Genomic DNA, 25,166 nt, shown 5'->3' with positions numbered 1-25,166 from the left:
GGGGGTCCGGCTGGCTCCAGCCAGGTGGCGTAACTGCCTCTCCTGGTGCTCTGGGCGGTGCGGCTGTAGCACCGCCAGCCACCAGTGCTCCAAGCAGTGCGGTAAGGGGGCAGGGAGCGGTGGAGGGGGGGTTTGGATACAGGGCAGGGGAGTTTGGGGTGGTGGTCAGGGGTGGGGGTGTGGATAGGGGTCAGAGTGGGGAACAGGGGGATTGAATGGGGGCAGAGGGTCCTGGTGGGAGGGCAGTCAGGAAGGAGAGGGAAGGTTGGATGGGGCAGCGGGGAGCAGTCAGGGGCGGGTGGCAGGGGGTGGATGGGGCAGGAGTCCTGGGGGGGTCAGATAGGGGGCAGAGGCCAGGCCATGGCACGCCTGGCTGTTTGGGGAGGCACAGCCCTCCATACCATTTTGGAAACCTGATGTGTCCCTCAGGCCAAAAAGTATATAACCATCAGAACAAGTGTATCATAGCTATGCAATATGGAATGGGTATATATTTGACTGTTTCCATTCTTTGCTCATATGCTGTTAATTCATCAATGCAAAGTCTGGTGAGAACCAGAATTACAGGTGGTCAGTGGGAGGGGAGTGGTGCTAATTTAGTAGAGTAAAGGTTTTTTAAAAATTAACCTGATGGTGTGCAAGTGCTAAACCATTCTCAGTTCCCCCCCCCATTCCCCCCAACGAGTGTGTTTACTCACGTTACAGCCACTTTGTCTTGGTGTGTTTCACCCATGGTTCAATTCCTTTGGAAGCCTGGGAGTTCTCTAGCAAAATGTCTGCTCTACCTATTTTTGTGGGAGTGTTGATTGGTTTGGTATGCCCATGTATGGGGTGTAATGGTGATCTACAAATCTGCAGTGTAGAACATGCATGCAAGGACTCTGATCCTGTTAGCTATACAGCTAATGTGGCTTTCTGTGATACATGGACGTGCAGAATACCAGGATCTTTTTACAGAAGGTAATATACAAATGTCTCAGAAGAATAGAGATACTGAACAGCTCTGTAACCTATTTTATGATCAAACAGAAGTCTGGGGCCTGTGAGCCTCAATTTTTCTTAACCAATAGCTTTTAAATTGTCCATTGCATTTTCAAGGTTACTTAGTTTTGCAGTTGATTTAAGCCAGGTCCACAAACCCTATACCCTGAGGCTAGCAATGCAGTGTACCAAAAATTATTATTCTTTCCTTTTTCTCTGATTTTCTTAGATGTTAATGAGCAAAAACCCAAGAAATATAACTAGTGATCAGGTTGTAGCTAAGTGAATTGAAGTAGGATCCTGTGCAGGCTGTATCTAGGGGGAAAGAAAAAGTTGTAGGAACACTGCATAACATTTATGAAGTGAGGCTGGTGTCTCAGCTTGTCATACAGTTATCCTAACCCCGGGTGCACTACTGCTGTTACCAGGTTGTAATTTGCCTGTAAGGAATTATGTCAAATACACAAGCATGGTAAAATAATGGCATTAGTACATCGAACTATGTATCGAACCCATATGTTTCCTCACTGGCCACATAAGATTTTCCACCATACTGTTCCGTTTTTTTTACTTTTATGTTCTTCCACGCTCATGTAGCTGTACAGTGACAGACCAGATGCCTTTGCAAGTACAAAGATCTAATGGGGAAATAAATGAACACACCCAGTCTCATTAAAAATCACTGCTTTATTTTCAAAGCTACATTACAATGAAATTTAGGTACAAAGAATAAAAAGCTTTCATTATAAATATATACAAATCTTTTAAAACATTACAGCTGCTAAATGCGAAGGAAAGATTGAGAAATGTGCATGTTACATGTAGCGAGCGCAGAGGCTGAGGTAGGACTCCTCACAGAACAAGGATATCAGTGTTCAGATTCTGCCCTCTTTTTTAATATACAAGTCTGAAAAGCACAGAGGAGATTAATTCTACACATCCCACATGCTGAAAAAAGCCTGAGTAAACGAGAAAGGAAGGTGCATAGTGTGAATCTATATTGAAAGTGACTAAAAATGGTCTCCATGCTCAGTAGTGCTGCTCTGCAGAACCAGCCCAGGTAGGGGAGAGTGCACTGGACTCATCATTCTGGCTCACATCACAGCATTATGTTCTAATGGCAAAGCACCCTGAGAAACTCCTCAGTTGATACTCTTGGTTACACACCTGAGAGTAAGGCCTCAGTTGACGACCCAGGTTTGAGTAATAGAGCCTGCAGCATCTTTGGTGTAGAGGTGTGCTGCCTGCGTCAAGCCAGCTTTGACTTTCAGATCCCAGGCTAACCTTGCTGTGGCTCACAGTGCAGATGTTGGTTTCCCTCCTACACTGATCAAATCGCCAGCCAAGGTTTTCCCAATCCTTCCTCTGCATCTCCAATTTGACTCTTGCCTTACCCAGAGCAAAACAAAGGAAGGTGACTCCAGCAGCACAGCTGGCACTCTTCATGTCTTAGCCAGAGACGGTTAAAGTTAGAATGTGGCTCTAGCAGTAGCATTCTACAGACCTTGACTTTTCTGTTTAGTGAGAAGAGGGAGGCAGGAACGAAAGCCAATTGCAGGGCTGTGACAGATGAGCCAGCCACTTGGCTGGAGGGGGGAAGAGTTCCAGTGGGAGGATAGAGGCTCTGCCTGAGGTAGTCAAGGGCTGTAACCCATGCAGCAAGGGGAGGAGTTTGACCTGAGGCAGCCTCAGACCCTGCAGAAGAAAGGATTCAACATTTCAATGAGGGAAGGGAGGTCACCATGCCCCCTTTTCCTTGTCTGAGGTACTGGAGTGGATTAGTAGGGGCTTCCTACTTATCAGGTGGCTTTAATCTCCCTTTATAGGAGTTACCTAAAAAGCCATTGGCTGACTCCTGGGGTTTTTTGTACACACAGACCAGACTTTGCCAAGAGACTTGCCGTCTCAAGGGGGTACAGGCTAACGCTTGTTTCAGAGCAATGGCTGAAGAAGCAGAGGAGGGAGGCCTAGCAAATGGGAAATCCTGAGTGGATGTCATCCTGCCTGTCAGAGAGCAATGAGAAACTGAGCATCTGCAAAACAAATCAGCTGATAAGTGGGTAAAATAATTTGCCTTTTACCTTCTAAGCTGAGCCATATTGCTGTGGAAATGCTGGACCCAGGAAGTAGCCACGCTGCCATTTTTATAGTCACTTCACAGCTATGCTAACACTTGTGAAGACCGTCTCCTCCCCGCCCCATATCCCAGTTACCAGTGGCATGACACTAAGAGAAAGGATTAAACTAGTTAATACACACAGCTTTTCAGAGTTTCAAGGAGACAATGCCACCCCTACTGATTCGGGCTCTCTGGAGTTTCAAATATGCATAGATTGAATAAATATACAATTGCATTTATATAGTTCATGCTCTCTTGTACACAGCCAGTGAATGTAACATTACGTGTAGGAGTTAATCCAAAGGTTAAGAAACAGGGATTTCGTTCATGCAGGTCTACGATTGACCTTCATGCGGGTTGTGCAGTTCTGAGAAATAGCCTTGGCCACACCTGGTCCCACTAGCCAATGGGAATTCTACCAGTTTACTGGGACCAGGATTTGGCCCTTAAACCAAAGCTACCAAAACAGATTAACAAAAATAGTGAACAATGTTAGTTAGCAAGGAAGAAGTAAAAATCAAGTGTAGCTCAGTGATTCATTGCAAGTTTCCATCCGTGTCTAGACATGCTTAACTGGTGCATAGAAATTATAACCAAGATTCATCAGCACAGCTACCTTATAGATATAGTCACTAACTGGGTTTTTGATGTTGAAATAAAATGTTACTTGAGAGAGCTTGGGAAGTAAAAATGATTTGGCTTGTGGCATTTTTGAAAAGAAAAAAGCTATTGAGACCATTAAAAAAAACATGAGATTTGCAAACAAAGTAGCGTGTTGATCAGATTCTAGCCTTCCCTATAGTGTCTTTCAGTGCAAAAGGCCATAATTTGGCACCACACTAGCAGAAAAACGTATGTGAGGATTTTACATGATGGACTGTAAAACAGCAAAGGAACCATTATGTTGCCCTTGAGTCACTAAAATGTATTAAAGGGTTTTATACATTCTGCATTCTAAGAGTCTAAATAAATATTTACAAGATTTAAATGGCCACAGGCTACAGCTGCAAGTCTCAAACTTTTGCTGAAGGAGAGTTTCTCCCCATTAGTAAAGAACATACTGGCAGACCTTCAAGATACATTGGGATTTGTCATTCAGCTGAGGTTAGAATTTAGTTCCATGTGCATGGAGATTTCTAGTCACATCACTTGGTGCTCTTAAGTGGCAAACTGGGTGTTGAACTTGGTTTCATCCCAAGAAAAAAATGTAGAAAGCAAGTCAATGTTGTTTTCATCCCCCTCACATTGCTGCAACAAAGTTTAGTCCTCAAATTTAATAGATTTAGAAACATATTTATCTATGTACACTTTTTTGTTGGCAATAGGCTGGAATCCAAGGCCAATTCCTCTATGTTGCTTTAAGTTTATTGCTTTATCAAACTCCATTTGCAGGGTCTGCTTTAAGGTATCCTCACCTTTCCTGTTCAGAGCCATGTTTGGTTTTTCTGTGGTTCCTGGTGGATCTTGGGTTGATGCAGAACTCTTTTTAAAACCGCCCATCAGTTTAAGGAATTTTTTTTTTTGGTCTGAACTTTCAAAAGTAGCTGTGCTCCACTGGCTAAACTTTATATCCTGCTGAATAAAACAAGATGATTAGGAAGTTTTACCTGAACTATAGCTATTATACATAAACTCCTAGGATCACAACATTAAATGACACCAGCTTTAAGGGCTGCAACCACCAGTGGGCCATAAAGATTGTGACAAAGACAACCAAAACCATAGTGAGGCCCTAGCACTCCTTGGGAGTGAGCTAAGGGAAGGGAAGGAGAAATTGTTCTCTTCCTGCTTCTGCATCCCACCTCTCTGCCTGCTCTACTTCAGGGAAGCACATGGTAAGGAACTGGCTGCATTAATCGTATAATCATATGATGCTCAGAAGTCTCATTGCCATCTGAGGGGGGAACTTCTCTGGAGCAGAGTGAGACAGAGGTTTGAATGGGGTAACTCTCAGGATCCAAGCGCACCAAGCCATGTTCGCTACCCACCATCAGAAACACCACCATGAAACCCAGTCCTGGTTTTTGCAGACACTAAAATCTACAAGTCTTGAAGCAACCAAAGGGGAGACATTTTAAGCATCTTTGAACAAGGCACATACACTGCCTAAAGAGGAGATAGGAATTGCATGGAAAGACACCTGTGAACAGATCTAACAACTATACTTCTTTTAAAAACTTTTCAGTATTTGCAACAGTGAGTTTTGAACCCTTCTCCATCTAACCTAGAGGCAGGCTTGAGTGGTTTCATGGTGCTGGTAAAGCCAATCATAACTGCTTCAATTAATGAAGTAGTACAGGGGGGCTTTGCTGCTGCTTTAGCATTCAGCAATACTGAGTACAAATGTAGGCCCCCAATCTGTCAGGTACTGAACAGCTTCAACCCCACACTGCACTCTATATGATCTGGCCCATGATCAGCTAAAGGAGAAGGAAACAGAAGGTGCAACTACATATTAGAACAGCTGGGCACTAATACGTGCCCAGGACTGACTCCCGAGTACATCCTACTGTTTGAGATTGTCTCAGATTACTAAAATTATCTCTACCATGTTTTGCACAATTACAATCAGTGCCCACTATTTTCAGAACTTCTGAAGGCTGGAATAAAAACTACAGCCTAAATTACTTAGGCTTTGTCCAGTATTAAAATAAGTGCTTCAACTCCTATCTAGAACTAATACAGCACAGTTTACCACATACTCCTTTCAGAATATTGCACCCTTGCTTTGCCTCAATGCAGTAAATATAAACAGAAGATAAGCCACACATATACAATTACAGCATTTACTTCCCAATTATGTAATGCAACAGTTCGTAGTCTGTCAGATTATGGACTGATGCTCCAGTGAACCTTCAGAGATAAGCCAAAGAATGTTCAATGACTGTTTTCAAAGCCATGGTAACCAATAAAGAGAGGGTTGCTGTATCAGATGGGTTGCAAATGGAACAAAAGATGCATCATGATCCATTTTAAGATCACAGTGACAATAGACTGCATCCAGGAGGACGTCGGTATAGCTGAATATGCAGTCACGGCACCATGTTCATTCCTGTTTTATCTCTGGTGTCTCTTTCCCCTTTATCTTTAGGCAGCCAACTTCTCTGCCATCTGGACACTTCGCTGATAAATTCCCAAAGACATAAAAAGCCGCCTCTAGCCACACTTTACTTATTCTAACGAGCTGGCTGCGTGGCTTTTCTAGAAAATGTTTCAGACCTGTCCTCTATGTTTTCATTTTAATAACCTCAGCAACTTTTTCTAATAAAAAGTTAACTATGAAGACACACCAAATCTGGCCCATGGGTTCTAAGCACTAATTTCTTCCCCCACTAGTTAATTACCCTCTATGGGCACATTAAAAACACACACACAACCCGTAGGACCATTGGCAACTGCTGTAGTTTGTCATTCTTTAGCTCTAGCCTTCCATGCTTCAGTTGCTAACAAAAGCAGGACGGAAGGAGTTCTGCTCCCGTGGTAGGAGATTCAAGGGTATCAAACAATGGAGCTCCACATCAGCCAGGGTCATCTCCTTTATATATAGTTAAGTTGTATGTAGCCCGCTCTACTGAAACCACCATCTTCACCAAACAGCCAAGGTGATACACAGCACACCATACATGCTGCAACAATTGCAATAGTGGCAGCAAGCTGGGAAGGGTTTTTGTACATGATACATAGCCAGTGGGCGTAGAGTCTTTTAATTCAACTTAGACTAGGCTGTCTGCTTTTAAAAGCAGACTTTCCACATGACTGAGGCGTTTCACTTTGAACAGAATACAAACCACCTCATTGATATTTTAGCTTTTGTAGAATTTTCATAATTTTGTCAGACAGCTGCTGTAATAAGTCAGTGTCTATGACACAAATTCTTTCTGGGAGGTGGAGGATACATATCAGCACAGATGCAGAAATAATTACACCTTTTCAAACCCTATAATTTTTTAAGTTAACTGCTGGCAATTACTACACATTGCTTTTACTGCAGCATTTCCAGCTTGCTCTTTGTGAAGCTCATTAATTAGTCTTCATAGCTCCTATTCTTCCATGTGCTAATAACCACTGATAGTTCAGCTTCAAAGGACTGGGATTCCCTGCCAATATGTCATTTTCTGAATGACTTCAGAGCCATTTAGATTGCTTTTATTTCAAGGTATGCCTTGAAACTATCTGAGTTCTCTTCCTGATCCCCTCCCCTATGCAAAGTTACACATTTTATAGATTTTGGCCATTTGATTCATATACGTTCATACTTTACTAGAATTGTGGTAGTCTTCTGGTGCAGTTCACAGACAGTGAAGATAATCTGGGATACCAATAAGGCCCCCTCCCCTTTCTTAATTCCACTACCCCTGTTAAAGGCCAGCAATTACAGCAGCTGACAGATGTTCCACTCTAGACCTGCCAGGGAACAGAAGAGGCAAAGACAAAGAACCAAGACAAGCCCTACAGAGATGTAGGTGTGAGCTGTGGAAGGTGAAAACCTGACTGACGGGAAGGGGGCATATGCACTATATTTTCTTAATCCTCTTTTGGCCTTCCCACTCACGCTCACACACTTGAGCTAAAGTACCAGGTTACATTATTTGTTTATAGGAGACAGGAAGCTTTTCAAATGGATTTGTCAGTTTCTCCATTCCCTTGCCCCAAGTGAACTTTCTTCCCAGAAAAAGTGCATCTGCCCCTTGACATGCACAGCAAGCCACCTACTTGTGAATAACCAAAGTGTCTATCAAGTCATCATGGAGACTTTAAAACAAGCTGGCTGGGTTTGATGCTGCTCAGTAATTTGGGACTAGCTCCCTGCTCTCCAATTCTCCCAGCAAACTATGTGCTAACTCTAGTCCCAGTGACAAGTATATGCATGGGTTAGTGTTATTTATATTCCACAATAAATAGAAAATGATTTTGCAGCAAATTCATCTTGGCTAATTTTTCCAGAGGGAGCAGGGAAAATGCTACTTTTCAGGACTAGCGATGGGAATTAGAGGTCTGTACAATCCCACTGCTATTGGACTTGGCTAATCCGCTCCCAGGGTCTCTTGGGATTGGACTAATTTGGTCTGTAGTATGACCTCAAATTTGCAATCAGAAGAGAGGACTGTGTGCCAGGTGGTGTACATGACTAGCATACAGAGAAGGATGTAGTGCATTTTCAAGAGTGTTGCTGTAGACACATTATCCCATCGGACCAAGCTCTAGGTTCATACGTACAGATTCCACTTTGTTTCTGAAAACCTTCGTTTTGCCAGATTCTCTATCAATCTCTTCTTGCAGAGCTTGCCGTCTAACCTAAAAGGAAGAAAAATAAATCACATAAGATACTGGTTTGTGGTGAAATTTTGGTTAACTGAATTTATGACATAAGAATAAGATGACAAGAAAAAGTGACTGGTTGAAAACCTGCCTTGTAACTTAATTAAAAGTTAGCATTCTAGCCTTTTGCACACTCAATTTCAGAAGATAAAGCCATTATTAATTTCCAATATTAGCATTTCTTACAAATAATTGCAAAACATTAACTCTGGTACTTATCAAACATATTAATTAGAGCTGTTGATTAATCACAGTTAACTCACATGATTAGTCACGATTAATTTGTTTGAGTTAATCACACTGCTAAACAATAGAATACCAATTGAAATTTATTAAATATTTTGGATGTTTTTCTACATTTTCAAATATATAGATTTCTATTACAACAGAGAATACAAAGTTTACAATGTGCTCTTTACATTATTATTATTACAAATATTTGCACTGTAAAAATGATACAAAATAGTATTTTTCAATTCACCTCATACAAGTTCTGTAGTACAATCTCCTTATCATGAAAGTGTAACTTACAAATGTAGATTTTTTTGTTACATAACTGCATTCAAAAACAAAATGTAAAACTTTAGTGCTTACAAATGTACTCAGTCCTACTTCTTGTTCAGCCAATTGCTAAGACAAACAAGTTTGTTTACATTTACAGGAGATACTGCTGCTTGCTTCTTATTTACAATGTCACCTGAAAATAAGAATAGGCATTCACATGGCACTTTTGTATCCAGCACTGCAAAGTATTTATGTGCTAGATAAGCTAAACATTCATATGCCCCTTCATTCCACCATTGGCCACCATTCCAGAGGACATGCTTCCATGCTGATGATGCTCGTTAAAAAAATAATGTATTAATTAAATTTGTGACAAAACTCTTTGGGGGAGAATTGTACGTCTCCTGTTCTGTTTTACCTGCATTCTGCCACATATTTCATGTTATAGCAGACTCGGATTATAACCCAGCACATGTTTGTTTAAGAACACGTTCACAACAGATTTGACAAAACACAAAAAAGGTACCATTGTGAGATTTCTAAAAATAGCTACAGTTCTCGACCCAAGGTTTAAGAATCTGAAGTGATGTCAAAATCTGAGACGGATGTGGTGTGGAGCATGCTTTCAAAAGTCTTAAAAGAGCAACACTCCGATGCGGAAACTACAGAACCCGAACCACCAAAAAAGAAAATCAACTTTCTGCTGGTACCATCTGACTCAGATGATGAAAATGAACATGTGTCCATCCGCATTGCTTTGGATTGTTATCAAGCAGAACCCGTCATCAGCATGGATGCATGTCCTCTGGAATGATGGTTGAAGCATGAAGGGACATGAATCTTTAGCGCATTTGGCACGTAAATATACCTTGTGATACCAGCTACAACAGTGCCATGTGAATACCTGTTCTCACTTTTAGGTGACATTATAAACAAGAAGCAGGCAGTATTATCTCCTACAATTTGTATCCAATCTTGTTTGAGTGATTGGCTGAAGTAGGATTGAGTGGACTTGTAGGCTCTAAAGTTTTACATTGCATTCACACACACACGCAAACAAAGTTATATTTTTGTACATAATTCTACATTTTTAAGTTCAACTTTCATGCTAAAGAGCTTGCACTACAGTACTTGTATGAGGTAAATTGAAAAATACTATTTCTTTTGGTTTTACAGTGCAAGTATTTGTAACCAAAAATAATATAAAGTGAGCACCTTATATTTTGTATTTTGTGTTGTCATTGAAATCAATATATTTGAAAATGTAGAAAACATCCAAAACTATTTAAATAAATGGTGGACTATTGTTGTTTAACAGCACTTTTAATGGCTTGACAACGATTACTGAATTTCCTTGACACAAAGTCCACTGCAGGTAACAAATATACAAACTGCCAGCACAGATGAGGCTTGGACAAGTGAGCATTAAATCTGATCAGCTACTTCAAACCCTTTGGCAGCCACTGCAGCAACAGGTCCCAGATTTTACCCTGCTTTAGTGCAGGGCCCATGGAAGATGCAACATATTTCATCTGGTAAGTAGTACACTCTTTAGCATGTATGTGCACAATAACAATCAATGTGATTTCTTATCTGCACACAGCATGTGCACATTCACATGGCTTGCTAGATCCAGACACACCTACTACTAGGATTTGACTTAACACATAGCTACACAGTATATAGAAATGAGTCTATACCTTGTCTATATTTATTTCATCGCAGTTTCCTTTCCTTTCCTCTACCACTGTTACATCATCCTTACATTCCTGCAAAACAAAGATATAAACCTGAATATAAGTATGAATATCTACTCATTTTAACTGCAATTTACATAGTGACAGTGACAACATTGAGAACATTGCCTAATAGACACAATGCAGTGTTGTAAAATCAGGTAAATGGAAACAGTCAAATTCTACACTGAAAGTGACAACTGGGCCTGTGCATCTCCTTCTGGAGAGATTTCCACCAGTGGGGAGATGGATACATCTGCCAAAGCTTTGCACAACAGAACTCTGCTTTTTCAGAGAGTATCAGGGACACCTGCGATCCTTGTAAAAGAAGGACTTGTAAAGAGATGGGGAACATACAATAAATAATCTGTTGCACAGAAGATGGAGACAGAGGCATTTCAGATTAAACAGTTTGGTAAAAAATCAGAGTTACCCTATTTTGAATCTGCAAATAAAAGGGGTGGGTTACCAGCATCAAATCTGTGACAAACATAACCCACATTGAGAACACACAGAAACCCACTCACTAGGGTAAGCAGACCCCACTGTAAGGACAACTTTGAAAACTCAGTTACAAAGATGAGATTAATGGGCAGCCAATGTGTTGGATAAGTAATGGAGAGGCTAGGATAGTAGAAAATTAACTGAGCCACAGTGGTTTGACTAGCTGAGAGAAGGTGGCCAGAGGAAAGATTCATTGAGAAAACTAGAACAATAATTCAAGCATGAAATAACGAAGGAATGCTAGGACAAGGAGAAGATTTGTAAGAGACTTATGTCCACAGAGATTGCTATTTCTGTTGAGGGTTTTTTTTTTTCCCCAACCAACCCATGGAAAATTTAACTCGTTTTCCATATCTACTTTTTTATACACTGAATTCACATACACACAATTACGTCTAACCCCAACAGGAGAAAGAAATGCTTTCCACAGTAAGGAGAGCTCATTCTCTGAACAAAATTGAAGTATCCAGTTTACTTCTACGTGGCCTAGTCCTGTCTCTTCAGATTTCTTTAAAACAAAAGGGAAAACAGTGATGACAGCAACACACCAAGTTCAGCAAACAGAGCTGCAGTGATTTTAGTCTGAAGGGTAGGTGGCAGGCAAGAAAGGGAGAATTGTGTGCATCTACCCTTGCTAATTCACAATGACTGGATGACCCAATGTGAGTTACTGACCATTGAGAATTAGCAGGATCAGGCCTTTGTGCACCCATCTGAAGTTCTCCTGGACATGATGGAAGCTGAGAGTGGTTAGCACTTCACAGAATTAGGTCACAAGTACACATCATTTAAAAGAAGCAAATATAGTTTTTCAGCACAGGATAGTCTTGGTTTATTTTGCTCAAGGCTATTAATTGTGACTAGACTCCATCAGTGTAATGAAGTCTCATTCACATAAGGCACTGCAGACTCTGCTGCAAAATGAAAAGAGGACTGTTTTTGTGAGATTTAGTGAGAATGTGCATATGTGAGGTTTATGCATGTATAACACACAGTGCCTGCTGTTAAAAAGGCCAGGTGGGTGAGATAATATCTTTTACTGGACCAATTTCTTCTGTTGGTGAGAGAGAAGCTTATCTTGGGACCAACAAGGCTACAACTACCCTGCATACAATAAAAAGGCCAGCACTTTGGCATTCCTGGTAACTATTGTTACCATAGTTATTTCCTTTTGAAAGTGTACAGGAAAATTGTTGGTACCCCAGAGCCCTATTCTACTCTCACTGACACCAAGAGCAAAACTCATTCAAGCAGAACAGGATTGGAGCCTCCTGGTAACTGCAGGCATGTGCTCTCTTACACACATGCCCCTTTATGTATTCATTTGGCCAGCAGCATGGAATATACCAATGTTTTAAAGGTCAGTACAGTCAGACCCTCAAAAGAAGGGAGCACTAGGGACAGCTCAACTCCCTACAAGAAATATAGATTTTTACAGACTCTGAGTTTCAGCTTCTATTTCTGGACCACAATGAGGGAGCTGGAATGTCCTCTACATATCCAAAGTGGTGGTTCATATTGCTCACAGACACAATGTATAAAAACTAACATTAGTAAAGACTTGTTGCCAACTAATCCAAATTTGTTATAACTCTAAATGTGACAAATGTGAATCTCAGCTACAACGTACTGCTTTGTATAGTCTTCAAAAAACTTGCTACGGGCTTGTATGCACAAACAAGGCAGTGGATTTTCTGAGAGATGCAGTGGTGTGAGACATGCATTAGAGATTAGAAACTGGTCCAGAACTGTAATGCAGTTAAACCGGGGACAAGCACCACCACCATCTATTACAGCAGTGTAACAATAACTAAATTTCTTCAGACCAGAACTACCCCGACATCTAAACTTTTGGAAAATTTGGGGTAATTTCGTTACTAATCTACAGAGGACTGAACATAAATAGTAAGAATAGTAATCAGTTGCTTGGAAGGCACTTTGCTGTGCTTTCCATCTTCATTGTCCAGTACCATCATACTACTGCATTTGTCACTGTAAAGCTTATCTTGCCTGTGCACATGTGTGAGCAGCTGCATAAATCCAAATAACGTCTAATCGTCTCATCAGGACAATGCCAATTTAATTAGAAAATTTATCACAGCAATAAAACCATCTTGTCCTTCTGAAGGTCAAAAGGAAAAACCTAATAAAGAAGGCTACAGCCCCAGCTGGCCTACTCACAATGATACATGCACTCACACACATGTACCTTTCTGACCAAACAAAGCCCATTTCCATGCTGCTGTGCAAGCTGAAGACTCCACTTGTACGCTGCAACTTACACATGATTGAAAGTGCTGGACGTTGGAAAGCTCTGCAGGATTCCACAGAACACAAATAACTGTATATGGTGATACACCAAAACAGAGTACACCCCCAGATTTACTGTGTGTTTTGTCTCAGAAGTGAGTTAAATGGAGATAGAGTCCAAAGTAACCCCAAAATCGATCATGAATCTAACATACGGACAATGTTTAAAAAAAAATATGAGGGAGTAACTCTAATACTCTCCACACAACTGCTGGAGCATGCCTAGTGCTATCTACCACAATGGCAGAGTGAAGCCTGAGCCAGGAAGGATGCTAATTTTACAGATTTAAGTAGTGGAATGAGAATTAGTGGTTAGAGCACAAACTAAGGAGGCAGTGAGTTATATTCCCTGCTCTGCTGACTCACAGTGTGGCTTTGGATATGTCCTATCTTATCTGTGCCTAAGTTTTCCCTGCTGTAAAGCAGTTGGAGTAGTAATTACTTCTAAGCGTTGTTGAGACATAATGTATGTAAAGCTCTTGTAGAGCCTTAGATAAGAGGTTCTGTGGAAGTGCAGAGTATCATACAGTAATATTGTCATCTAGGGTCTGAGTTTTAGAGGTGCTGAGCACATGCAGCTCCTATGGACTTCAACAGGAGATCTGGGTTCTCTGCCCCTATGCTTATATGGGGTCAGGAGAGAAAGTGATAAAATGATCATATAAATAGTAATTCGCTATCACTACTCTTAAATAGAGTTGAACATTTTGAAAAACTTCAGAGAAAAAACGTTCATTGGAAAATGCTCAGTTTGAGGATTGTTTGTACACCAGGTAAGTGTTTTTATTCATCCCAGCCCTCATTATCTTATGCACAAGACCATTTCTCCATGTACGTTCCACCCAACAGCAAGTTCATTTGGCTATTCAATTGGCACCACAATTTAAGAATTCCTAATGGGATTTCCATAATAAATAGTCAGCTGGAGTTCTGCTCCAATTAACTTGAGTCATAGATTTCTGGAGCTTTAGATTACCCATCTCTTAAATGCCTGTTTATTTTAATTTAGGGTTTATTGTGTTTCATTAACAAGTGAGTTTTCATTTAGGTTTCATCCTAACATTTGGTCTACCAGGGTTTGCAGATCAATATTTGAGATCTTGTACACATTTGGGATTTTCTGAAAGGCTTTGTCTACATAAGGCATTTTTTCCCCTTAAACTTCTCCCACAGTTGATACCATTAGTATAGGTAGCTCCTCCAGCAATGTCAACAATAGGAGAACCTTTAGGGGGGAAAAAAGGCCTTGAACAGACAAGGTGCTGGTGGACACTAGCATTTTACCATCATGTCATGGAGACACAGGTCTAGATGGCATGGTGATAAAAACACTGGTACCCCACTCTACTATCAACAGTGGGATGGGTCTGAGAAAGTTCAGAGCATAGACACAGCCTTTGGTTTTGTGTCAACTCCTCCGGGTAGTTACATAAGTCATTTGTGCATTTTACATTTTTGTAATTAGAGCACACTAAGTGGTTATAGCAATAGGCATTAAAAAATAAAATACTTCTCTGCCTCTCAGGACTGGTGTCAGACTTAGATCATTCAACTCTAATCCTGCTGGCTGTTCCTCACTTTGACCCTGCACTTGACTGCAGCCCCAATTATATAAATGTGGCCCTGCACAGTCCATCCATGCGGAACAGCTTGCAAGACTGCACTCTTCATGTGTACATAAAAAGCTTTGAGCGCCTCAGTGGGAAGATGGAAAGATGACTACATTTAGAGCTTACCATTGCCTCATTTTCTGTTTTTACTGTGACCTTCTTCTTTTTCAATCTTGGCTCTTCAGCACAGTTCTGCGATCCCTGTTTATTTCTTTTCTTACCCTTATTGTCACAGTGCACATTATTATTTTCTCGAAGTCCCTCATCTATATTATCCACTGCAAGGTCTTCCGTTGGTTTGGATTTCTTTTTCTTGTTCTTTCTATTACTTTTAATTGGCGTCATCTTTTCTCCTTCAGATATTTCCCCATCTTCATCCATAAGGTTTACAGGCTCAGTTACTTCCTCCTCTTCCTTCTGAATCTTTTTCTTTTTCTTCTTGGTTACTTCACTGTCATCTTCAGAATGCTCTCTGTGTTTTTTACTGAGTGCTTTGTCCTGGGACTTGGCTTTTTGTTTTTTTGGAAGGTGTTTATTAGAAACTCCATGACTTTGGTCCTGATTATCCTCACATGTTAAGGAAGAAAAATCTTTGCTTTTTTTCTTCCTCTTGGTTACTTCTCTGTCACTTTCAGAGTTCTGGACAATGTCCTCTTTTTGTTTTTTTCTTATTAATGTGTTTTCCTGGGAATCGGTTTCTTGATTTTTTCTGAAATCTCGTGTTGAAAGCTTCTCCTCAGAAACACCAGGATTGTTGTCCTGATTACCTGCCAGTGTTAAGGAGTCTTGTTTGTCTTTCTTTTTCTTCTTCTTAATTATATCACTCTCTCCTGCAGAGTTCTGGACAATATCCTTTCTGTGTTTTTTACCAGCAAGTGCTTTTTCCCGTAAAGTGGTTTTATTTATTTTTTTAAGGTTTTTATTAGAAATTTCAGGATCACTTTCTAGAATTTCTATCACTGTTAAGGAAGAAATGTCTCTCTCTTTCTTTTTCTTCTTTTTCTTGGTTACTTCATTGTGACCTTCAGAGTACTGGGAGATATTCTCTCTGTGTTTTTTACCAATGACTGTATTTTCCTGAGAATGAATTGTGTATTTCTTTGGAAGGTATTGATCACTGTCCTGATTATTCTCCAACGGTAACAAGGAAAGACCTTGCCCTTTCTTTGACTTCTTTTTGAAAACTTTAGATTTCTTATTTATTTCTTTTACTGGCTCAGACTCTGATTTGCTTTCTATTGTCACAGGGCTGTCAGAACACGCTCTTTTCTTTAATTTAGAGTCAACTTTCTTCTTTTTACTAAGATTTAATTGATCTGAATCCTCTTCTGCTAAGCATTTCTTTTTCTTCACCTTAGTTTTTGCTTGTGTGTCAGATTGGAGGTCTTCTTCAATTTTGATGACAGTTTGGCTCCCAGTGTTCTTCACTTTTTTCTTTTTCTGTGTCGTTTCCTCATAAACACTCCCTCCCTCTTCATTTATTATCATTCTGAAAAACATACTACAGGTTAGTGCACAGCTTTAGTATTGCAACACAGAGCTTTCTGCTTAGGGCTTCCCACTCTTTTGAAGTGTTAATTCTACTTGAACTATGGAGGGGGGGAAAACTACTGGTCTGATTTTCTGACATGCTCAGAACCCACAGCTCCCTTAGCCTAATTTAAACGTCCAATGAACAGCTCTGAAGATCAGACTATAAACATTTCTAATAAGGTTAAATCCATCAGCTATTTCTCTTGATGAAGGCTCTGTCCACACTCAGATCAGAACTATGCTAGCTACAAACAGACTGAAAGCCTGCTTGGGCTAGCATGATTTTCCTGAGCATTGTCAATAGGGATTCTTTTCTGAGCTATACTGACCCTACCATGACAGACAACTTTCTGTAATAGGAGGGCAGACTCTGTGAACACAGACCCTACATAGGCAAACAAGAACCTTCAGATTCATCCTGTTTTCAGGTGCTCACAACCAACATGAAGGTGCAGGCAATCACTAACAGATAGATTCAGTTATCTTCAAACATAAGAAGGGACAGAAGGCTCAGAGGAGGTCCAAAAAATGAGTCCTTGCAACAGTCACGCCTGGAGGAAAAGATTAGGCTTTTATGTTTGAGTTGCCCACTTCCTGAGGTGAGTTTTATCGGTAAATTTGGACTACATATAGTATCTGTACGCTCTGATTGGAGCAGGGCGGGAATACCACTTCTTTTGCTACCTCCCCACAACTGGCTGTCGATCATATGGGACTCTGACAGAACCAGAGTAGTCAGGGGAAGACCTAGTTGACTATAATCACATTTAATTTATCCCACCCTGTGCTTAATGTAGCATTTGCTGTTCCAGTGTAAACAAGGCTTGTAAGATTACACTGTTTCAGCTTCAGTTCTGAACAATAACCTTTCAGAAAGGAATGAAGTGAGATGGTGACTCTTATTACCCCATCAATTGTCCCTCTTTCAAAGATATTATACTGGAGCTTCCAGGGCACAGATGTTTGTGGATCTGAATTCTACCACCAGTCAAGGTATTAAGGAGGCAACTCAGGTGGTGGAATTTAATATGTCCAGATGCCTCCCACAGACTGCAGCATAAAATGAGTTCCTAGTAGGTTTTTTTTCCCCTTTCTCCTCGCAGGCAGCTATCCTGACTGAATAGGCCCCAAAATATGCAGCCAAAGTGACTTTTTAAAGACTCTGTTAGCTCAGCTCTGAGCTGTAATGATAGGTCATACTCTAAATCTAGGCAGAAATGCTAGCTCTGACAGCGTTCTCCATTTATCAGAGTAGGTCCTTCTTTAAAACAATAAAACTTTGGGCTATATCCTCCCCAAGGTAGGTATCTCACAAGCAGGGGACAGGGAACCCTCATTTGCTAGTTTTCCTACACATTATCCCCTCAGGGGCGTACAGTTCATGTGGACCCTCAACAAAGCCAGCAGGAATGTTGGCCTCCCCCAAGCCAGAAAATCCCTCAAGATCCCGAGGTGCAGAAGCCATCTACATAGAGGCCCTGTGCCCTGTCAGGTTTCCGCTGGCTCTCCCCGTCTGCACAGCTCCAGAACTCCCATCTGCTGCTGCAACCGAGACCCACCCAGAGAGGGCTTCACAGCAGAGAGGGAAAAGTAGGTACACTAATGTAACCACATCAGTCAAAAGAAAAGGAGTACTTGGGGCCCCGTAGAGACTAACACATGATCAGTCAGTGCAGCGCTTCGGTGGAACTGGAGGGCACGCTGCCATGGAGATGTGACCTGCACTTCCATGCTCAGAATAACGATCTATGCGCTCACTGCTTGCACAAACCTATAGCACGAAACAGCTCCACGGATGCACTCACACTAGAAAAAGGAGGACCTATAACCCCCAGCGGATGCAGCTTCCCCCGAAGGAGGCTGTAGCATAGGGTTAGATGCCACGGCGGCTACAACACCTTCCATGCTACAGCCTCTGCCGGCGCTACTACTGGCGGAGCTGCACTGGCCAGCAGCTGTGGGCCCTCGTTCATCCTAGGGCTGACACGGCTTCCGCGAGGATCCGTTCTGGGAAGGCTGCGGCGTGGTTTTGTTCCGCGAAACAGTCCCGCTTTTGGCCTTCATAGAATCATAGAATATCAGGGTTGGAAGGGACCTCAGGAGATCATCTAGTCCAACCCCCTGCTCAAAGCAGGACCAATCCCCAATTTTTGCCCCAGATCCCTAAATGGCCCCCTCAAGGATTGAACTCACAACCCTGGGTTTAGCAGGCCAATGCTCAAACCACTGAGCTATCCCTCCCCCCTCCTTCATGCTCCACGGGATCCGTTCCCGGGGTTGCTGACACGTGTGACAGATCTCCATGGCTTTAAGAGGATGGGAACTTTACATTTATTGGCATTAGCGGCGAATTCAGCCCCCTGCCCCCACCAGCCAACCGCCTCCCGCGCCGCGCCCCGCCCCGCCCCGCGCGCGCGCGCGCGCGCTCGCGCTCGCGCTCGCTCGCTCAGGCTTCGACCCCCCCCAACCAACCCAGAGTCCGCGCCAGCTTCCGGCCCCGCGCTCGCTCCACCGCCTGCACCGGGAGGCCTCTTACCTGCGGACCCCACGTGCAACTCCTCCCCCCGCCCAGCGTGTTCGTCCAACCCGGGTGGCGCTGACCCGGAAGCGGAAGGCAAGGCCTGGCGCGGGCTCCTCTGGGTAATCTCCGCCTGCTGCTTGGGGGTTGCTTGGCAACCGCGCCCCTTCATGGCTGTAGCTCAGGGACCAAAGACGCTCTGGGAGCAAATCTGCGCTGGTGAGAGAGACACCTCCGACCCCCGTCAGCGCTCGGGCGGGGCTCCCCCAAGTCCCCCTCTCTGGGGCAGGGGATAAGTGGAGGCTCCCCCAAGCCTCCCTCACGGGGATAGGACTTGGGGGCGTTCGCCCCTTCAGAGCCCCCCAGGCCTCCCTCACTGAGATAGGGGTTGGGGGATGCCCCCCTTCAGAGCTGCTCCGAGCCTCCATCAGTGAGCTAGGGATGCGGGTTCACTGTAAGTCAGTTTCTCTCCCTATGGGGCTGGACCGTTTTACTGTCCATTTCAGTAAGACTTTCCCTGTCTCACTCCAAATGGTTTTTTGCATTCAAATCCCTCTCCTGGGGAGAATCTGGTTCAGCAGGGTTGCAAAGAACTGGACATTGGGGTGTCCCTTTGCAATATAAACATTAGACTGACCCAGCTCTGCAGACAAAACACTTCAACTGGTTCAGAAGTCTAAAAGAAAGTACATTCTTCACAAATGCAGGACAAAAGGTTCAAATATATTTAATAAAATTTGACTCTCGCTCTTGTGATTTAAATTGTCATCAGGCACTCCAATTAGAAATATAGCCTTGTATCATGTGCTGGTGAAGGTGTCCAATTTATTACACCCTTAATGAAGTGATAATATTGCCTTTTGTGTGAGAGTAATCTGCTTCCCAATTGAATCCAGCCTTCTGGTTTATCGCAAGGGAATCAGCTTATTGCCTCATAAAAGCAGAGAGGCAATGATATTGCAAGTTTAATCACTATAAAATTAATAAGCCTTGTTTTCTGTTTCAACAATAGAAGCCTTTGTCTTGGCCATTCCCCATCATCTGCACTGGCAGCTGTGGCTACTAGGAATATTCAGGAAGTTGAGGAGCCCACACCACCAGTCATTTTATTGTACAATACCTAAAGTTATCTATTTATCTATTTAATATTTATAGTGCCCTGCAGTGTGATAAGTGCTTGATATTAAATCGCCATTTTTAATCCTAGAATAAAATGTTACCTACCCTAACTTGACTGAATCAGTAGGTGCATATCATAGATGGAGGCCATAATGCCAGTTAAGGCACATGACTATAAAAATGGTAGGTTGGGTGGTCACAGGTATGTTTTGCATCTAAGGCCCTCATCCTGAATTGTGTAGTGCGAGGGAAGACTTCAGCTTCTTCCCATAATCACCTTCAAAGTTAGTGGGGCTCTGCAGGGACACCTAGTTCCTAAAGAATGCTGGATCAGGGTTGAAGTCTGTAATTCCATTTTGGGTTTCTGGTGATGTTGACTAACTACTTACGCATTAGTTTTAATGTCAAGCTACCATCCTGAATCATGTATTTACAATTGTAATGTAAACTTAGATAATGTAAACTGAAGATATATTGCCAAATATTTTATTAAGATAATATTCTGTAAGATTTCAGTTTTGCTTCTCAGATCCATATATTCCTACTGTATGGGTAAAATAAACTGGTGGAAAGATTTGAATGGTTCATGTGTAGAAATCCTGAAATTTGTCAAAACTTTCCAGTCAGAGAACCATTTAAATCCCTTACTATAGCCCTTTATTCTCTATTTTTAAATTTAATTTCATTAAGAGCAAAATTTCTTCTTAGTGGATCTTAACTACACACACTCGTTCTCCATGTGGCAGATCCAAGACCAAAGAAGTTAATTGAAATATTCCGATTTATTTCAGTGGGAGATGGATCCAGCCCCATACCTTTGCAAATCTATCATTGATATCACTAGGAGATCTGTGCATATAGTGAGAGCAGAACACCTGAGTGGGTTTCTGCCTTTGATATGTATTAGGAACATTTTGCACTTGGGGTAGGTGGAATTGTTGTCTAATGGTCAGCACATGTGGCCAGGATGCAGGACTCCTGGGTTCTGTTTTTTACTGATTCGCTGAATAGTTTGCAAAGATCACATAACCACTCTGCATTTCCATTTTTTCCTTTATAAATTGTAGATGATAATAGTTAGCTACCTCACAGGAGTTTAATAGTTTACATGGGGTCCCCGGTATATGTAGGGATTGTGTTCTTGAAAAGGGCAACGGATACTGAAACGATGGATACCAGGGAATTTTTCCCCATAAGAAATAATGGCCTGCCCTGCCTCTTCTTGCCCCCCCCACTCCCTCCCTGCCTCTTCCCGCCCAGTTCCACCCCCTCCTCCGAGCGTACCCCATCCCTCCCAGCACCTCTTGAATGCTGGGGGAAGCACCCAAAGAAAAGCCACGCAAAAGGTGAAGTGACGGATATGCGGATCAGGACCGATGTGAATCGGAACACGTTCCCCTATTGATGAGCGACAGTTATGCAAAATGACTGATAAGGGGGAGACATATAGCAGGGACCCCCTGTATAAAGAGCCTCATTTGAAAAGCACTATTGCATATAAGTGAAAAAGATTATTAATTTCATGCAAGCATCCTCATTTTATTTAACAAACATTTTATAGTCTTAAACTAAGCAAACAGGTTTCAGAGTAGCAGCCGTAAGTGAGCTGTAAACGAAAGCTTATGCTCAAATAAATTTATTAGTCTTTAAGGTGCCACAAGCATTCCTTTTGCTTTTTTGCGAAACTATGCTAAATTACTTACTTAGTACAAAAAGCCCATTTTCAAGAAAGACTTCCTGAAAATATTGACCTTGATTCTCCAGGACAAGTGACTCAGTTCTGTCTCATTTTAATAAATTAGATTTTGTGTTAAGTATTTGCTTATCATACATGGTTTATCATTTTTGCAAATGAAAGTAGCTTTTAATAACTAATATTTGTTTGTGTGTTTTCAGAAAAATAGTTATAAAGTCCTTTTGACATTTGGTATGGTGCTGGGTTTTGTCTTCTTTTAGATTATGAAGCAGAGCAGCCTCCATTTCCGTGTAGTCCTGAATCAAAACAAGATTCTGTGAGTACAATTCAAGCAAAAAAGCTGTACATAGTATGTCTGAAAAGGTGCATCTATTTCTAAAGGGGAAGATTAGGTATCAAAAATATCTCCAAATTCATTCGATGAATGTGTGACCGTGTATTTCAAATTTCTCTTAAGTGTCAAATGCAATATTCTAGAAATCACTGCTGTTCTTTAAAGATATTTTGGTAAGGCTGCTATGCCTAAAATTAGATTACCAGCTGTGTTTTGGTTTGCACATTGCGTTGTCCCTCTGCTCTGCCTGTCTGCTTCCTTCTTATGAATAGGCAGGATATTGAAATACGCAAGCATCTTGTTCACTGGATTCCTGCATATTTTCAATACTCTCCCTGATCGCAAAAATGAGGCAAGTAAGCAGAATAGAAGACTGATGCTCTGTTTTCACACATGTGCCATTGTTGCCTTACTCAAACTCTTGCTATTGCAAAGACACACAGGTCCTCACATTTATTGTTGGTATATCATATCCTGTTTGTAAGTTTGGAATTTCATATACTTTGTGCTGAATCCCTCAGTTTGAAAAGCTGATTGTTTTGTTTGTTTGTTTTTTTGGTGCCCTTCCATATCTTAAAAAAAAAAAAAAATTACAAAAAGGTGGACCAGATTCAGGCCTACTACCATAGAACCTCAGAGTTACGAACACCTTGGGAATGGAGATTGTTCGCAAGTCTGCAATGTTTGTAACTCTGAACAAAGTGTTATGGTTGTTCTTTCAAAAGTTTACAACTGAACATTGACTTAATACAGCTTTGAAACTTTTCTGTGTAGAAGAAAAATGCTGCTTTTAACTGTCTTAATTTAAATGAAACAAGCACAGAAAGTTTTCTTAACTTATCCTCTTTTTTAAACTTTCCCTTTATTATTTTTGTAGTTTATGTTTAACACAGTACTGTACAATATTTGAGTTTTTTGTGGTTTCTGCTGCCTGATTGCTTACTTCCAGTTCCAAATGAGGTGTGTGGTTGAGCAGTCAGTTTGTAACTCTGGTGTTCGTAACTGAGGTTCTGCTGCATAAGGTGGGCAACTTTGCCTAGTCTGTATTTGGCTAGGTATTTTTATTGGAGGAAAACTTTGGGTGTTCATAAAACTTTAAAAAAAAAAAAACTTTGAACCCTTGTCTCAGAGAACTGCTTGAACAGGGAGATAAACCATCACAGACTCAAATACAAAGCTTGTTGTGTAAAGCACCAAATTAGCCTTACAAAATGATCTAAAAACCAAAGTTTGATCAGCCTGTTTTGGATGTTTTCATTTAAACTAGGCATCTCATAGCTATTTTAGCCTACTATGCATCAGTTAGCTTACAATATTAACATTTTATATGAATATTAACATATTATAACTCTGTGCTAAGCTGGCTAGAATATCCTGTTGCCCTAAGTGAAAATAACACCATTATAATATATTATTTAAGTAAAAAGAATAGCAAATTCTGATGACTGTGTCATTAGTTTGGGAGTAATATATCTGTCAATTTCAGTTTCCTTGCAATTGAATCAAAAACATAGTGCAATGACATGCATTTATATGTTAATGAAGTTCTGTTAATTCCTTAATAGGATTTGTTTATGAACCTTGCATGTATTAAAAAGAAGCCTGCTCATGTCTGTTTTATCGATATGCAACATATTAGATGTATTAGGGGCCTGATCCTACTAATATTTTGTTCAGTAGAGTAGGAGCATGTTCACAAACCCATCTGAGTTCAAATATGCAACAGTTTATTATGCCAAATTTTGATAGCAAATTATGACAGTGATGCAATAGTGTTGGTATGAGGGGTTTGCGTTCCTCTTTCTAAACATTAGGGATAGGTCATTGTCTGATAGAGTAATATTCTTGTCCGCTATAACCGTATCTGTGTTCCTAGAAACACAGATCAAACTATGGGCCTTCAGTCTTGTTAGTTTCACTATTTTTTCCAATTATGATTTTTCACAAGCTGTGTAACTGCAATTTTTTTAATGTGAGAAAAATTCAGACTTGGGTTTGCATCAGTTTTGAATTTGGCTCTCTGTATTTTCTTTAAAAATATGCACATTTCAATCTTATTTTATTTCTTAAACAACAAAAAGAATTCCAGGATACACAGGCAAGTAGTGTATGCAAGCAATTGAATGGAAAAAATGTTAGTATGGAAAATATTTCAATTTTAGTTTAGGGGTATTATATATTGACAGTGAGTAAAACACATTTTTAAATTGTGAAAATCCCTTGACGGTGCCCTTCTTGACAACTGTCGTAGCCTTTCATATGCATAGCTTCCTATATTTGGATATTTTTAGTGCACTGGAACCTAGATTTTTTTTTCCCCTCAAACAGAATTTTCTCTCTGTTTAAAGTATTCATAAAGATAGAAACTGTCCAGCCCAAATATGGAAATCAGTTAATATTTTATTTATTGTAAATTCCAAAACTTGTATTTCCTCTCACACTAAATTTACTTGAAATATATTTATGAAGGGGAACCAATCTGGATGAGATACTTGTCAAGTATGTTTATTTTTAACAGGTTTCTTTGGATACAGGAATTTTGCAGCCTTTACATACAAAGCAATTATACTCAGCTTTTACTGAATGTTCCGGTGCCCAAAAAATACCTTCCTTACCCACGCTCGCACCACTTCCAGCAGCACTTAATCCAAAAACATGTAAGTAAGGGTCTGAAAGAATATATTTACTTTGTAAGGAACAGAAAAGATGTAAATAAGGTCACGTGAGTACAGGCAACCTGTGCATGGTACAGAGGACAAGGTCTCTTGATACAGTGCATCAGAGTGGGCACAGAGCTATATATGGTTAACATTACGGACTACAGACGAAGACCTGAAAAAGAATATCTGGATTTATATGAAAGGGGTGCTGCTGGGCCAAAAA

At 41.1% G+C, this 25,166-nt stretch overlaps 2 protein-coding genes across 6 annotated transcripts in view; one reads left to right on the top strand and one right to left on the bottom strand.

The window, feature by feature from the left end:
* Positions 1-1,648: 1,648 nt before the first annotated feature.
* Positions 1,649-19,321, bottom strand: KNOP1 (lysine rich nucleolar protein 1). The gene is given in 6 exon segments (XM_038419895.2): positions 1,649-4,675; positions 8,318-8,395; positions 10,624-10,692; positions 15,210-16,572; positions 19,153-19,178; positions 19,181-19,321. Coding segments are annotated over 6 exon segments (1,977 nt in total). The 5' UTR covers positions 19,307-19,321; the 3' UTR covers positions 1,649-4,360.
* The window catches only part of IQCK (IQ motif containing K), a 91,241-nt gene continuing 85,247 nt past the window's right edge, over positions 19,173-25,166 (top strand). The window contains exons 1-3 of one of the 5 annotated variants that reach the window (XM_043493997.1): positions 19,173-19,353; positions 22,210-22,265; positions 24,802-24,940. In XM_043493997.1, coding sequence (XP_043349932.1) covers positions 19,305-19,353; positions 22,210-22,265; positions 24,802-24,940 — 244 coding nt within the window. In that variant the 5' untranslated portion in view covers positions 19,173-19,304. The remainder of the gene's footprint in view (positions 19,354-22,209; positions 22,266-24,801; positions 24,941-25,166) is intronic. The other 4 variants (XM_038419898.2, XM_038419897.2, XM_038419899.2 and 1 more) reach the window with 4 other exon arrangements.

Source organism: Dermochelys coriacea, chromosome 10, assembly GCF_009764565.3.
Source record: "Dermochelys coriacea isolate rDerCor1 chromosome 10, rDerCor1.pri.v4, whole genome shotgun sequence".
Taxonomy (NCBI): domain Eukaryota; kingdom Metazoa; phylum Chordata; order Testudines; family Dermochelyidae; genus Dermochelys; species Dermochelys coriacea.
Note: the sequence above shows the minus strand (reverse complement) of the source record. Positions and strands in the feature narration are given on the sequence as shown.